Genomic DNA, 15,479 nt, shown 5'->3' on the forward strand with positions numbered 1-15,479 from the left:
TAATCTCATCATAAGGGTTCCCCCAACTCATGACCTAATTACCTCCCAAAGGCCTACCTCCAAATATCATCTCATTGAGGATTAGGTTTCAACACATGAATTTTGGGGACACAAACATTCAGTCTATAGAAAATACAAATGATCAAATTCCAAAGGTAACTACTAAAAGACTAGAAATAGCTTGGATAATTTCTTAAGCAGTAGAGGGAGAAAATAAATTAGAAAAAAAAAATTGAAAGAGAAATACACATAAGAAAAGTAGGAGGGAAACAGGTGGTAGAAATCAGACCAAATATGTCAATAGTCACAATAAAGTTAAATGGAGTAAACTTGACCGTTAATAATCAGGTCGAATTTTTAAAATCTAGCTGTTTACTGTAAGATGATAAGATATACACAATGCATAAAGAAAAGTAGAAAGTAAAGTAGAATTTAAGATAGGATTCATATGTAATCGTAAAAGAGTCAGCTCACAGGACAAGGTAACAATTTTAAACTTACTGTTATAATATTGTAAGAAATTTGGGGATAAATTTATAAATTCTTCCTCACAGTGGTAGATTATAAAGCAACTTTTTCAAATTGGTCACACAGTCAAAACATGAGAAAACATATAGAAATTTCAACAATATGGTTAATTTTCTTAATCTAATGGCATACACGGAGAAGGCAATGGCACCCCACTCCAGTACTCTTGCCTGGAAAATCCCATGGGCGGAGGAGCCTGGTGGGCTGCAGTCCATGGGGTCGCTAAGAGTCGGACACGACTGAGCGACTTCACTTTCACTTTTCACTTTCATGCACTGGAGAAGGAAATGGCAACCCACTCCAGTGTTCTTGCTTGGAGAATCCCAGGGACGGGGGAGCCTGGTGGGCTGCCGTCTCTGGGGTCGCACAGAGTCGGACACGACTGAAGCGACTTAGCAGCAGCAATGGCATACAGGGACTTCCCTGGGAGCTCAGACAGTAGAATCTGCCTATAATGCAGGAGACCTGGGTTCAGTTCCTGGGTTGGGAAGATCCCCTGGAGAAGGGAATGGCAACCCACTCCAGTATTCTTGTCTGGATAATCCCATGGACAGAGAAGCTAAGTGGGCTACAGTCCATGGGGTCACAAAGAGTAGGACATGACTGAATCGACTTAGCACACACACACAATGGCATATAGAACTTTTTTCCCAACAATAAAAGAATTTGTAATTTAATACATGGAGTATAGTTTTTGAAGTGAATAACCATATACTAGATCACAAAGCAAGTCTCAATAAATTTCAAGATATCCAAATACTACAGAGCACATTCTCTGACCACAGTGCACTTAAGTTAGAGTGAAGTGAAAGTGAAGTCACTCAGTCGTGTCCGACTCTTAGCGACCCCATGGACTACAGCCCACCAGGCCCTCCGTCCATGGGATTTTCCAGGCAAGAGTTGGAGTGGGGTGCCATTGCCTTCTCCGTTAACAGTGGCTAGGCATATTATATTTACTTGGAGCTGGTACACTTGGTGACAGCCTTAGTGCCCTCGGACACGGCGTGCTTGGCCAGCTCCCCAGGTAGCAGCAAGCGCACGGCGGTCTGGATCTCCTTGAATGTGATAGTCGAGCGCTTGTTGTAATGCGCCAGGCTCGATGCCTCGCCAGCGATGCGCGCTAAGATGTCATTAATGAAGGAGTTCATGATTCCCATGGCCTTGGACGAGATGCCGGTGTCCGGATGGACTTGCTTCAGCACCTGGTACACGTACACGGAGTAGCTCTCCTTGCGGCTGCGCTTGCACTTCTTGCCGTCCTTCTTCTGGGCCTTGGTCACAGCTTTTTTAGAGCCCTTTTTAGGGGCAGGAGCAGACTTCAAGTTAGTAACAAAAGTAAATTTAAAATCACTATATATTTGAACATTTAAAAAGCGTGCTTCTTGATGCACAGGTCAAATAAATTATAGCACAAGTCTAAAATACTAAGAACTAAATAATAATCAAAAAGTCACATTTCAAAGCTTATATTTGGAATGAAAGTGGCACTTAGATGATTATAGTCTTAAGTGCTAAGATTAGAAAACAAGAAATGCTAAATATTAATGAGCTAGATATACAATAAAAGAAGACAAATCTAAAGAGAAAACAATGGAATAAACCCAAAGAATGTTTAAGGGCAGAATTAAGAATAATTTAAAAAACCATAAAGAGGATCAACAAAATTAAGAGTTGGTTCTTTGAGAAGACTATTAAAACAGTTAAATCTCTAGTGAGTCCAATCAAGACAGAAGAGAGTTGTCGCAAATAAACAAAAGTAACAATGTAAAAAAGAACATAATTCAGATCCAACAAAGATTTCTAATGATAGCTAGAAAATACTACAAACAACCTTATGGCAGTAAATTTGAATAGAAAAGGAAACATTTCTGTAAAAATTATAACTCACTAACTATATTCAGGGAAGATCTCGTGGAGGAGGAAATGGCAACCCACTCCGGTATCCTTGCCTGGGAAATTCCATGGACAGAGGAGCCTGGCGGGCTGCAGTCCATCAAGAAAAAGGTAGAAATCTGAAGAATGTCGTGTGTGTGTGTGTGTGTGTGTGTGTGTGTGCGCGCGCGCGCGCGCTCTCAGTCTCTTCAGTTGTGTCTGATTCTTTTGCAATCCCCTGGACTGTAGTCCGCTATCCCCCTCTGTCCATGGAATTCTCCAGGCAAGAATACTGGAGTGGGTTGCCATTTCCTACTCCAGGGGATCTTCCAGACCCACGGACTGAACCTGCTTCTTCTGTGTCCCCGGCATTGGTAGGTAGATTCTTTTACCAGTGCACCATCTGGGAAGCCAGAGTGTCGTAACCATTAACTCATTGAAAAGACAAGTTAAAATTATCCCACAAAGAAAATACTAAGTCAGGTGATTTTATAGTTTAGTTATACCAAATGTTCAAAGAACATACTATTTATTTATACTATATTTATTTCAATCTTCTGCAGTCTCTTCCAGGGAGTAGCAAGAGAGGAAATACTTGTTCTGTGAGGCCAGTACTACCATGATACCAAAAGCAGGCAAGGTTGATACAATAAAATAAAAATTGCAGCCCCATATCACTCATGCACATAAATGCAAAAATCTTAAACAACATATCAGCAAGCCAAATCCATCAGTTTATTTAAAATAATACATTGCTTTCATCCCACAAATGCAAGGATGATTTAACATTAGATAATTTTATATTCACTTTACTTCATTGATATAGGTTAAAAAATATAGATGTAGAGTACTCATTCATAATTAATATAAAAGAGAAACATGTTGGAAAACCAGGATTAGAGGGGAACTTCTAAAATGTTAGAAGAAATCTATTTAAAATCAGTTATCTCCTTTTTTATAACTAAATAATATCCCAACGCAGGAGATGCCTGCCAGTGCAGGAGACGCAGGTTCAAGCCCTGGGTCAGGAAGATGCCCTGGAGAAGGAAATGGCAACCCATTCCAGTATTTGTGCCTGGGAAATTCCATGCACAGAGGAGCCTGGAGGGCTACAGTCCATGGGGTTGCAAAGAGAGGGACATGACCGAGTGTGTAAGTGTGCGCACGTGTGCACACACACACATATAAACACATATACTACATTTTCATTATCCAGTCTCAACACACACAGACAAAAGGTAATTATGTGAGGTGATGGAAGTATTAACAAACTTTATTGTGGTAATTATACACTGTAAACTTACACAATGTTATATCACAGTAAAGCTGGGGGAAAATTAAACATACACACAAATTTAAAAATTAGTAAGACTATATGTGTGTATGTCTTTTATCACTGATTCTATTCTGCATTTTACTATAAGTCCTAGCAGTACAGTGTGACAAGAAATAGAAATAAACACTATATTCTTCTATTAGAATAGAAGAAACAGTCTTGTATCATTTACAGATATGTCCACAGAGAAACCAAAAGAATCTATAGGTAAATTATTATAAATAGTAAGAGAGTTTAGTAAGATGATTGGATTTAAGATCAATGTATACAAATCAATTGCCTTTCTCCATACCAGCAAAAATTAGAAAACACAAGAGACAGTATTTTAAGTAACAATAAAATAATAAGGTACCTAGCAATATATCTAACAGAAGATGTGGAAGACCTATATGAAAGCATTTATAAAACTTTATTGAAATACATTGAGGGACTTCCCTGCCAGTCCAGTGGGCAGTGGTTAAGACTCTGCACTTCCACTGCAGGGGGCACAGGTTCGATCCCTGGTCAGGGAACTAAAATTCCACATGCCCCGTGACAGAGCCAAAAAAAAAACCAAACATTGAAAAGAATATAAGCAAATGAAAAGATTTATTTACAGATAGGAGACTCAATATCACAAAAATGTTAATTGTCCCCATGTTCTATGAAGTGAAGTGAAAGTCACTCTGTTGTGCATCTGACTCTTTGTGACCCCATGGACCATACAGTCCATGGAATTCTCCAGGCCAGAATACTGGAGTGAGTAGCCTTTCCCTTCTCCAGGGGATCTTCCCAACCCAGGGATTGAACCCAGGTCTCCCATATTGGGTGGATTCTTTACCAGTTGAGCCACAAGGGAATAGGTGAATTGTGATTCCAATGAAAATCCCAATCATTTTAGATGAATTTAACAGACTGATTCTAAAATATATATATATAAGAGCAGAAGACCAAGAATAGCTAAGACATTGCTGAAGGAAGAGGTAAGAGAGGCAGAGAAGAGAGGAGAAAAAGAAGAGGAAGCTTCTCCCACCACTTGGGAAGATTACCATAAAGCTGTAGTAACTGAAACAGTGATCTTGATGCAGGAACAGACAAATGGGCGAATAGATCCAAAGAGAAAGGCCAGAAACAGACCCACACCTGAACAGAAACCAGATACATGACATGAGTGGCCCTGCGTGTCGTGAGGGAAGATACCGACAGATGGTGCTGTCCAGGACATCTGACTGTCAGGTGGAAAGAGCAAGAATTGGATCCCAACCTCATGCCTTCCATAGACATTCATTCTGGATGGAATACAGACTTAAATGTAAAAGACAGAACTTTGACATATTTAGAAGAAAAAAAAAATTTTTTTTTAAGTATTTATTTGGCTGTACTGAGGCTTAGTTACGGCATGAAGGGTCTTCAGTTTCAGCATGTGGGGTGGGACCTTTTAGTTGCAGCGTGAAATCTTTAGTTTCAGCCTGCAGGATCTGGTTCTTTGACCAGGATGGAACCTGGCTCTCTGCATTGAGAGTGCAGAGTCTTAACTGCTGGACCACCAGGGAAGTCCTGCAAATTCTTTCTGACTCAGGGTGACACGGAATATCTTTAAACAAGACAGAAAGATCATTGCATTCAGTAACATTAGAAGTAAGAAATTGTACTCATTGAGAAACAGTAAAAATGTAAAAAGGCAAGTATCCTTAATGACAAAACTTTAGTATCCAGAATAATAAGTGAATAATAGTGATGTCAACCCATTGGAAAACTGAGCAGAAGACATGAAAGGGCCATCACTGATGAAGAAACAGGCATGGCAAATAAACAATCAAAAGCTAAACTGCATTTCTAAGGAATCCAATTGAGACCATAGTTTACACTTCTAGATTGGCAGAAATTAAGCAGTCTAGTAATAGCAAGTGATAAGGATGTGGAGTAGTAGGGACAGTCATATGCAATGGTGGGACTTTAAAGTGGGGATGGTCACTTGGGAAATAGTTTGAACATTTTCTATAAAGTTGATAATTTGTACAACCCAATGACTTAACTCCTAAACTTATCTCTTGAATATAATTTTTCAAACTGAAGAGTGACCCACTAATTAATTTATGGGTCTAGCCATTAATTGGCCTAGCTATTTTTTTCTTTTAAAGAAACCGAATGGAAAATATCAGAGGGCATCATCCTTTTAAAGGCTAAGTATTGTTTAGCAATATTGTTATTTCTGGTTTACATGTATGTATGTTTGTACTGGGTTCCAACATAAAAAATATTTCCTGTGAAAGTGGTAGTTAAAAGATTTGAAAAACAGTGCCCTTGTGTGCTAGGCAACAAACTCAAAATATGTTCAAAAACTACACTATAATAGCACATAATTGGGGGGAAAATCTGTTGATAGAACAGACCAATACATGATAATATTTACCTGCACAGTGAAGTATTACATAACACTGAAAAATGAATGAACTGTGTTTATGAATGAGTCTTAGAAGTGTTGAACAACAAAAAAGCCAGTGTCAGATGATGAAACAAAGCGATACATTATAAAGCTCAAAGAAGCTCCACTGATGTATTTTTTAGATACATGTAAGTGATAAATATTCTTTAAAAAGAGCAATATATATATATATATATATATCTCCATACAATGGAATGGAGAAGGCAATGGCACCCCACTCCAGTACTCTTGCCTGGAAAATCCCATGGACAGAGGAGCCTGGTAGGCTGCAGTCCATGGGGTCACGAAGAGTCAGACACGACTGAGCAACTTCACTTTCACTTTTCACTTTCATGCACTGGAGAAGGAAATGGCAACCCGCTCCAGTGTTCTTGCCTGGAGAATCCCAGGGACGGGGGAGCCTGGTGGCTGCTGTCTGTGGGGTCGCACGGAGTCGGACACGACTGAAGCGACTTAGTAGTATACAATGGAATATTATTCAGCCATAAAAAGTACTGATACATGCTACAGTATAGATGAACCTTGAAAGCTTTATGCTAAGTGAAGAAACCAGATGCAAAAGGCTATGTATTTTATGATATGTTTATATAAAGACCCAGAATAGGCAAATCCATAGAGACAGAAAGTAGATAGTAATTGTCAGGGACTGTGAGAAAGGGATAATGAGAAATGACTGCCCGTGGGTACCAGCTTTCTTTTGGGATGATGAATGTTTCTTAAAGATGATAGTGCACAATTTTGTGAATATACTAAACATCATTGAATTGTACGCTTTAAAATGAATTTTGTGGTATATGAATTGTATCTTAATTTTTAAACTTTTTTTTAAAGAAAAGCAAGGAACTTGTTAAACGTCTATATTCAGGGTGCTGTTTACCTCTGGGAGTAGGGCAAGGGGATGGGTTGGAGGAAATAGATAAATGCAGCAGCGTGTACAAAGTGCCAGTTCTTAAGCTGCTTTATGGATGTTTCCTTTTACTGTTTCATTATGTGTGTTACATATGTTTTTATACTTATGAAATATAATGTGAAGTTTAAAAGAAATACAAATATTAAGTGAAGTAGCATTAAAAGCAAATAACTGCCTTACGAGAAATGCTTCTTGAATTCCAAGTGGAGTCCAGGGTCACTGCCGTGGTTTGATTGCGGATGGAGCTATTCTGACCTCTGCTGGCCGGGAGGTGAAGGGCAGCTGGGGGCTGCGGGCTGCTGGGCCAGGAGAGGAATGAACCCTCCCAGCACGTGTGGTCCTGGCTGCTAGAGAATGTGCAGGAGGTCTGACCGCAGCCGGTTTCACCCCACCAAGAAAGAGCAAGCAGCTTTGGTCTTTTCTGGCCTGGGTTTCTTTCCCTTTACCTCTCTGGCTCTCTAGTGCCCTCCTTTAAGCCCATGAGTGAGGCACGTGTAACTGCACCGAAATCCATCCCTGGGAGGGACCAGCTGCCCTGCCCTCGGCCTCCATCCAGATGGCCCATCCAGGGACCACTGACCCGAGACCAGGGGCTTGAGCAGAAGTCTCAGGCACCTGCTGGGGAAGGGGAGGCTGGGCATTGATGCTCTGAGAACCTGTCTCCATGCTCCCTTTGTTTAATCAAACCACCTTTCAGAGGTTTATGAACTAGAGTCTATGAGAGGAGTTGACTTGGGCACTTTGGAGGTGAGAGGGTGCGGGGGCACCTTGAGGGAGAGCTGTCAGCCCTTCAGGGATTATTATACAGAGTCCAGGAAACAGCAAGCCTCCCACCCTCACCCCTGGCTGGACACGAGGGGCATTGGTCTCCCTGCCCCCGTTTAATCTGATAGAAATAACTTCCGCCAGTGGGTCTCAGTTGTAGAGGATGAGGGCACAAGTCCCAGTCATCTTAATGAGCTAGAGATGGCCATGTCTCTGGGTAGTCTGGGGAGGAGGACTCAGGTGAGATGTTCTCCCCAAACCCTTGGGGTTTTGTGACTTTGGCACCGGAGAGGCGGCCTGGTGGAGGCATTCCTGAGCTGGGTTAGGATCCAGGCTCTGCTGCTTGCTTCATAAGTGTTATTCACCTCCTTTAAGCTCAGGCTCTTCACCTGCAAAACGGGTTATTAGTCACAGCGCCTGCTGGTTGAACTGATTCCATTGTAATTGCATTCATGCTTGCAGAGCCCTCTGTAAGGAGTCTGTCAGTGGCTGCTGCTTCGGCTTTCAAACCATCTGAGGGGAGAGCTTGGAGTCAGGGTGGAAGTCCGACTGGGGCCCAGGCCGGGCTGAGGGTTAGAGTGAGGAGTCTCCTACCCAGAAAATCATTTCCCTCCCTCTGTCCCCAGACGCCATGGAAGTGGTGCTGCTCTTCCTGTGTGGCCTCCTGGCCCCAGCGGTCCTGGCCAGTGGTGAGTATCCCTCAGGACCTGGCTCGACAGGGTGGCAGCCACAGCCCTTTCTCATGGAAGGTCCTGGCCCTGTGGGACACTCAGGGTGGGGGGCTCTGAGATTCTACCTGTCTGATCAGCTTCTCTGCCTTTAGTCTGCAAAGAAAATCCTGGAAGGCAGCAGCTAACTCAGCCCCCAATCCAGCCTGCCCACCTCTCCCCACTGGCTCCTGCCATCAAGCCCAGCAGGTCCCTGTAGACTCAGCCTGAATACTGGGAGCCAGACTTGCACATCAGTCTAGACTGCGAGTCACGTGTCCTCCCTTGGTTTCAGCCTCCGCACCTGTAACAAGAAGAAAATCCCCCTGCCTTTTGGGGATGATTTAAGATTCAGAAGGGGCAATATGTGTGTCTCCTGTGAACACAGACTCTGACTCGGGCTCTGAGCTGCACCTGCCTTTGGCCCCCACAGTGACCCTGGCAGGCTGCCCACCCTTCCATGCTTCTGTGAGCGTCTCTGCTTCCTGGGCCCTGCTTTCCAGGGATCCCTGTGTGGGGAGTGGGGCCTGTGAGACAAGGTGGGAGATGTGAGCTGTCTTCTTCTTGACCACATCTGTTTGTTTTTCCAGCCACTGAGCAGGAGAAAGAAAAGGACCCTTTTCATTATGGTGAGTGGTGATGGTGGGGGAGGCACAGCCCCACCCAGGGGCGGGACTGACGTGCTCTCCCTGGCCCTCCCCCTCTTCTGACTCTCACCCTTGTTCCTTTCGCAGACTACCAGACCCTGAGAATTGGGGGATTGGTGTTTGCCGTGGTCCTCTTCTCGGTGGGGATCCTGCTTATCCTCAGTAAGTATATTTGTTCCTCTGCTCACTCTCGAAGGGCAATGTCTGTGGCTGTGAAGCAGGTGGCATGCGGTGTAAAAGCCTGGCAGTTCTCTTTCCTGGAGAGCGAAGGAGCCCGTCTATCTTCCTAGTTATCTCCAGAACCTAATACGCTGCTGGGCACATAATAGGTGCTCAGTGAAACAGTGAAGCATGAACAGAATAAGTTCTCGATGAAAACAAGCACAGATACGAAGGGGCGGGGTGGCTGTATCCATCAGGGCGTGAGTGGGGAAGTCACAGGGGAGAGGAGACGGGGGCTGTCCTTAGAGGGCTCCGAGGCGTATCCCTCTGCATTTGTTTCTCCTCATGAGCCTGGGCTGCTCGCAGCTGTCAGCGCTTACGTGGTCAAGAAGACAGTCGTGTTGAACCTTGACATCAGAAGAGCCCTCCTCCAACCAAGGATCGCCACATACAGCCGTGCAAGTCGTTCACTGCGCAGAATCCCAGGCCACTAGTCACACCGTCCCACAGACTCACAGCGCAGCCCTGCTCTGGCCAAGCCGGACACTAACCCTGGATGGTTTCTTTGTCTTTCAGGCCGCCGATGCAAGTGCAGTTTCAATCAGAAGCCGCGGTAAGGATGCCATTGCTGTGGGCACCTGGGGTGATGCTGGGGGGGCACAGGGAGGGGCCCGTGGTGTGTGACCCCCAAATGAATGTATTTCTGGATTCTTGTCTCGGAGACAGGCCATGTGCCTTGGGGTAGGGGTAGAAGTTTTGAGAGTTGCCAGGCAGCCTTGGGGGCAAAGGAGAGGTCAAAAAGTCAAGGGTCAGCCTGCCCTTCTTTCTTCTGATGTATGTGTGGGGTGGGGGAGGGGGAGGAAGAAGATGCTGGATCCTTGTCTGGAGGCCCTTGAGACAGTTGGGCTTGGCCTCAGGGTCTCTCTTGAGGTCTGTCTCCTCTCTCCAGGACCTGTGATGCTGCTCTGCGGGTCACCTGTTCATGAGGCTCTTTGATTTTTGTGGAAATTTGGGCTTCCTCTCACTCACCCTTCTGCCCCTACATAAGGGCACACTCATTAGTCCCCATGGTAACTCAGGGCAGCCCTGGACCTCAGAAGTCCCAAGTCAGTGACAGAACACACCCCTTCCCAGCACTTATCCCTCTCGGGTGCCAACATCGAAGGGTGCCCGTAAATTCCTCTGACCGCCCCGCATGCCGTGAGCCCCATAATGGAGAATGATCCACCATGACCTGGAGGAGATGAATCCCTGGGCCCTGCCCCAGCAAGGGGAGTGGCGGTGCTCTCTGGGTTTGCCCTGGAGACCTCTGACGGCTTGCATCTTGTCTGCCTGCAGGGCTCCTGGGGATGAGGAAGCTCAGGTGGAGAACCTCGTCACTGCAAATGGTAAGTGTCAAGACCACCTGCCCAGGTGGGACGGAGGAAATGGGCAAGGGTCCTTGTACAGCTTGGGGTGGAGGATGGATGTCAGGTGCGGTGGCTTCTTGAGAGCTGGCCGGCCAGGCATGTTTCCAGGTGCCAGAGAGGGGTCCCGGGTCCTCTTCTGTGTCATCCCCTCACCTCCACTAGACAGGCTGACGACTGCTACTTACAGGGACTCTGCTCAGTGCTGGGCTTGGGACAGAGTGCTTCACTTCTCAGTAGTGGGCACACGGCCCCAGGAGGTAGGCATCACTCTCCACATTTTACAACAGAGGGGCTCAGAAAAGTTCAGGAACATGCCAAGTCCTCTAACAGGTGAATAGCAGATGGGGATCTGCCCGGGTCTGTCTGACTCACAGTCTGCATGAATCACCTCTGCTCTGCGGGTCAGGCTCCCCCCAACCCCCGAGACAGGCATAGCTGCTGTGGGGGGCGGGGGTGGCCCACTGGGGTGAGGAGTTCATTCCCCACCCTCCATACATTCACTGGGCTCCATTCTGGTTCTTTTTCCAGCCACGGAGCCCCAGAAAGCAGAGAACTGAAGTGCAGCCCCCAGGCGCAAAGGTAAGATGCTGTCTGCCCATATCTTCTGTCACCATCACTGTTCTGACCAGAGTCTGGCCGAGGAGTCATCAGGGAAGAATTGGGCTAGCTTTTGCAATGTGCATGGCTTTTATTATGAGCTGTGCTCTGCAGAAACTCAGTCTGAAGTCCATGAGACAGATGGACTAAAACCTCCCAGTACCACACGCACACACACACAAAACATGCAGTTGGGAAATAGAGCTTCCTTACAACCCAGCAGTCAAGTTGCTGGGGCTTCATCCTAGCTGCCATGTGGGCATGGCTTGGGAGGGAATTAGCGTTCGTGAAATGCTCCTGATATCAAAGTCGTATAAAGACAATGGCTTCCAGTGATGATTCAGAAAGTTCCTCAGGCCATCCTTTGAAGTTAACATTTTATTTTGAAACTTTCCAACCTACACAGAAGTAGGAAGAATAGTATATGGCCCCGAACCCCCACCCCCAACACCATACCAGCATTATCAGTTCTTGACATTTAGGGGCACCAGGTTACTGTTCAGTATTCATTTCTGTTGTTCGTTATAGTAATGCAGGAAAGCAATAATCTAAATGCTTTATGGTTTTCAAATTGCTGCCACCTACACAAAGTCACTCAAGCCTGCCAGAAAAAGTGAGTAGGACAGGTGGGGTTTAGCCCCATTTTATAGATGAATAAATTGAGGTCAGAGAGAAGAGCCATACAGATAGTAAGTAACAGACTGGAACTTGAGCTCAGGGACTTTGTATTGATAATTGAGGGCTGCATTTCACCACACCCCTCTGCTCCTGCCTGTCTCCCTTTATGACATACCCTGCGATACACTGGGACACAGCAGCGATCAGTCTTCTATTGCTCACTCTGCCTTTTTTCCATACAAATAAGGGATATGTTGTGGTTTAGTTGCTAAGTAGTGCCAACTCTTCGCGACCCCATGGACTGTAGCCCGCCAGGCTCCTTCTGTCCATGGAGGTTCTTATCCATGGGATACTAGAATTCTTTCCGGTATTCCCAGGCAAGAATACTGGAGCGGGTTGCCATTTCCTTCTTCAGGAGATTGTCCCAACCCTGGGATTGAACCCGCGTCTCCTCATTAACAGGAAGGTTGTTTACCACAGAGCCAGCAGGGAAGCCCCAGATAAGGGATATACTTTATCCTAAATTGTGAGTTGAAAGAAATTTCTGGATGTAGAATGCCAGTACACCAGCTCTTACCGTGATGGTAATAACACGGGGTACCTGTGGAGCACTTGAATTCACTCCTAAGTGCTTTTCTGTTCTCATGACAGCCCCGTGGGTGGGCAGAGTGGGGCTCATTACCTCCATCTTCTAGCTGTGCCCTGGGGAGGTCAGGGATGCCTCAGCTTGACGTGGCTATAGATCCAATCCAGGTGGCAGGTGTCCCAGCTGTGGCTCAGTGATCTGTCCACATCACGGCAGCTCGTGGTTCCGAATCTGGGGAGCTGTGTGGGGAGGCGCCAGGCAGGAGCCTTGAGCCAACAATTGTCTTTTTTTTTTAAACTAGAACTTTCTTGGAAACCGTATTCTCCTGAGTCTCAGGACTGTGAGCAATTCTTGAGAGTGTCCTGAGAAAGAAACCCGGGTTTAACAATCCTTTGCATGTCTTCATCTGCCAGCTTCCATTCCCCTGAGAGAGCCCCGCCCCCCTGAGCTCCATGCCCTCCTCCACCTTCATCTCCTGGTCCTGGTTCTCAGACTCATCCTCTGGTGTACTGAAAACAAGGCTCTTGGAGTGGGTCTCATCTTAGGCGTTCCCATGGGCAGAGGGGCTGCCCTAAGGAATGGCTGGGAGACACATGGATGGAGAGGTTTGAAAGGAAGCCAGAGGTTTGTTTTAATTTGAATTCTCTTCTGCTTCCACCTCCAGAACCTGAAGGCAGCTGCTTGAACCTTTAGATGCAAATGCTGATGCTTAAGAAAACCGGCCACTTCAGCAACAGGTCTTTCCCCAGGAGAAGCCAAGAGCTTATGTGTCCCCAGCCCCTTGACACCTGTCCTCAACTTAATAATGCAACCCCGCCTCCCCCACCTGGAGCCTATGGTCTCGTCCACCTCCTGTGATGTGTATGTCTGTGTGTGTGTGTCTGATGACTGTGATCTTTGTGGTTGCTTGTTCGTGGATGATGTTGTGTTTTAGTGAACCCGAACCCACCTTCCTGGGCCGGAGCTGAGCCATGTGGCTGGCAGCGCCTCTCTGTCTCCGTGGCCCCATCACCTCCCACTCTTGGGAGTCTGCTTTTTCTCTGAGAGACCAGTCCCTTCTCTCGATTTCAGGGTGGCTATGGGGGTCTGGTGGGAATCTCCAGTTGGCTTGGGGCTTGGGAAGGTTTACGTCACCTTCATGACCCTTGTGCATGGCTGCTTTTCACTCCTTTTGTAAGAACCTTGCTTCCATACTTGTCCCTGGACCAAATCTGTGCTGAGGTCTCTTGGCAGTGGGAGGTTCCAGCAAGGAGCTGATGAGCCCACCTTGCCCTCGGGTGGCTGAACCCCTTCCCTGGTGCCCATATGCCCCGCCTTACCCTGCCCCCGGGGAAATGTGCCCCTTGCATATCTTCTCAGCAATAACCCCCTGGGCTCTGGAACCATTCGCCCTTCTCCACCCTTCCCTGCTCCAGAGATTCCCATCTATAGCCAGCTCGCCTGGACCCAGACTCTCATCCCTGAACTGGGGCTCTGGCAGGTCATGGCTGAGTGGCTGCATTTGGCTGGGGCCCGTGCTCTGGGGAGGGGCAGCATGGAGAAAGAGCAGGGGTCCTCTGCTTGGCTGTCTGCGCCCTGCTGGCCAGGCAGCAGTGCCGGCCCCCGCCCCCTCTGCTAGCCTGGCCCCAGGTTAGGGAGCAGGCAGGGCTCCGGGCAGCCCTGCTGCAGGGGGAGCAGCAGGAGGTCCCAGGTGGTGAAGAGAGTGGAAAGTCAGAGCCCGCCCCTCCCGCCCCTCCCGCCCCTCGTGTTCTCGTGGAAACTGACCAGCCGTGCCGCTGTGACCAGGACTGCCATTCTCTGTGTCGTGATCTCTCCTCTCAACAAGGACAAAAAGGAATAAAATACCACTTGTTTCCTAGTGGCTCTGAGGTGCTTTCCTTTTTGTGCAAGAATGTACGTATTTGTAGGACCTGTGTTGCTCGAAGGGCTGAAGGGAGGGTGTCCTTGGTCAGAGGGAGCAAGTGACGGCCGCAGGGCAGCCGGGTGCTCTTTATTTTGGCTGCTTGACCACTTAGCTCCTCCCCGCTTCTCCAGCCACCCTTCCTCTGCCCTCCTTTGCCCACACCCCCACCTCCTCCTGCTTCCACCCCAGGTCACGGGGTTCAGGCTGCACCCCACAGCCTTACCCATGCCTCCTACGTGTCCTGGAGCGAGGGGAGTCCTGAGGGCTTGCTGGCCTGAAATAAAAGGGTCTAACCTGTCCCTCTGGTCAGTTTTGGAGCCAATACCTAAGAATTTGACAAAGAGGGGTATGGGTGAGTTACTTGGGTTATGATCAAAGCCCTTACCCTTTCATCTTTCTCTAAACCCTCATACCCCCTCCTCTGTGAAGCCTTCTCAGACTTAAGGTAGATAAGTCCCTTCTTTTCTGTGCACGTAGTCACACTGGCTCCTGCCTTTATATCTTCGTGTTTAGTACTCTATGCCTTGGACCCATACTGTAGAGACCAGGTGGATAATGTCCATTTTGGCAGTGACACAAGAGATGGGGCACAGGGCCGTGGGGTCACCTAGAGTGTCCTCCCAAAGGCATTCCAATTCAGTTTTGAAAGAAGGACTGTTGGCCAAACAAACACACCTGATGGGGCTGTCTTCCTTGGAGGTCATCCAGGTATGGCCCCCACCTCCAACTGTTTTGTGTGTCTTTTTTGTATGACCTGTTTCCTAGGGGGCAAGGACTATGTCTCCTTCAGACATAAGAATGCCTGAAACACTTTACAGTCTCAGAAAATCTTCACAGAGTCTGTCTAGATTCTATGAGTTGTTTGGAGCTGCAGAATCCCAAGGCACGGGTCCTGAGGGACCGTGGGGTTCAGCCACGCCCTGGTCACCCCTGGGACATGCGTGATGCCTCTTCTGCGCTGCTTGTACCCTCGGTCCCCCAGGTCCTTGAAAAGACCGAGGCTTATAGTTGAGA

The 15,479-nt window shown here is 47.1% G+C and overlaps 1 protein-coding gene across 2 annotated transcripts in view; it reads left to right on the forward strand.

Moving 5' to 3' along the window:
• Positions 1-14,423, forward strand: part of LOC113905801 (FXYD domain-containing ion transport regulator 6) — a 36,982-nt gene extending 22,559 nt beyond the window's left edge. For both annotated transcript variants that reach the window (XM_027563618.1, XM_027563619.1), the window contains exons 2-8: positions 8,463-8,525; positions 9,134-9,172; positions 9,278-9,352; positions 9,929-9,965; positions 10,691-10,740; positions 11,290-11,340; positions 13,227-14,423. In XM_027563618.1, coding sequence (XP_027419419.1) covers positions 8,468-8,525; positions 9,134-9,172; positions 9,278-9,352; positions 9,929-9,965; positions 10,691-10,740; positions 11,290-11,318 — 288 coding nt within the window. In that variant the 5' untranslated portion in view covers positions 8,463-8,467 and the 3' untranslated portion in view covers positions 11,319-11,340; positions 13,227-14,423. The remainder of the gene's footprint in view (positions 1-8,462; positions 8,526-9,133; positions 9,173-9,277; positions 9,353-9,928; positions 9,966-10,690; positions 10,741-11,289; positions 11,341-13,226) is intronic.
• Positions 14,424-15,479: the final 1,056 nt, after the last annotated feature.

This window comes from Bos indicus x Bos taurus, chromosome 15, assembly GCF_003369695.1.
Source record: "Bos indicus x Bos taurus breed Angus x Brahman F1 hybrid chromosome 15, Bos_hybrid_MaternalHap_v2.0, whole genome shotgun sequence".
NCBI classification, from domain to species: domain Eukaryota; kingdom Metazoa; phylum Chordata; class Mammalia; order Artiodactyla; family Bovidae; genus Bos; species Bos indicus x Bos taurus.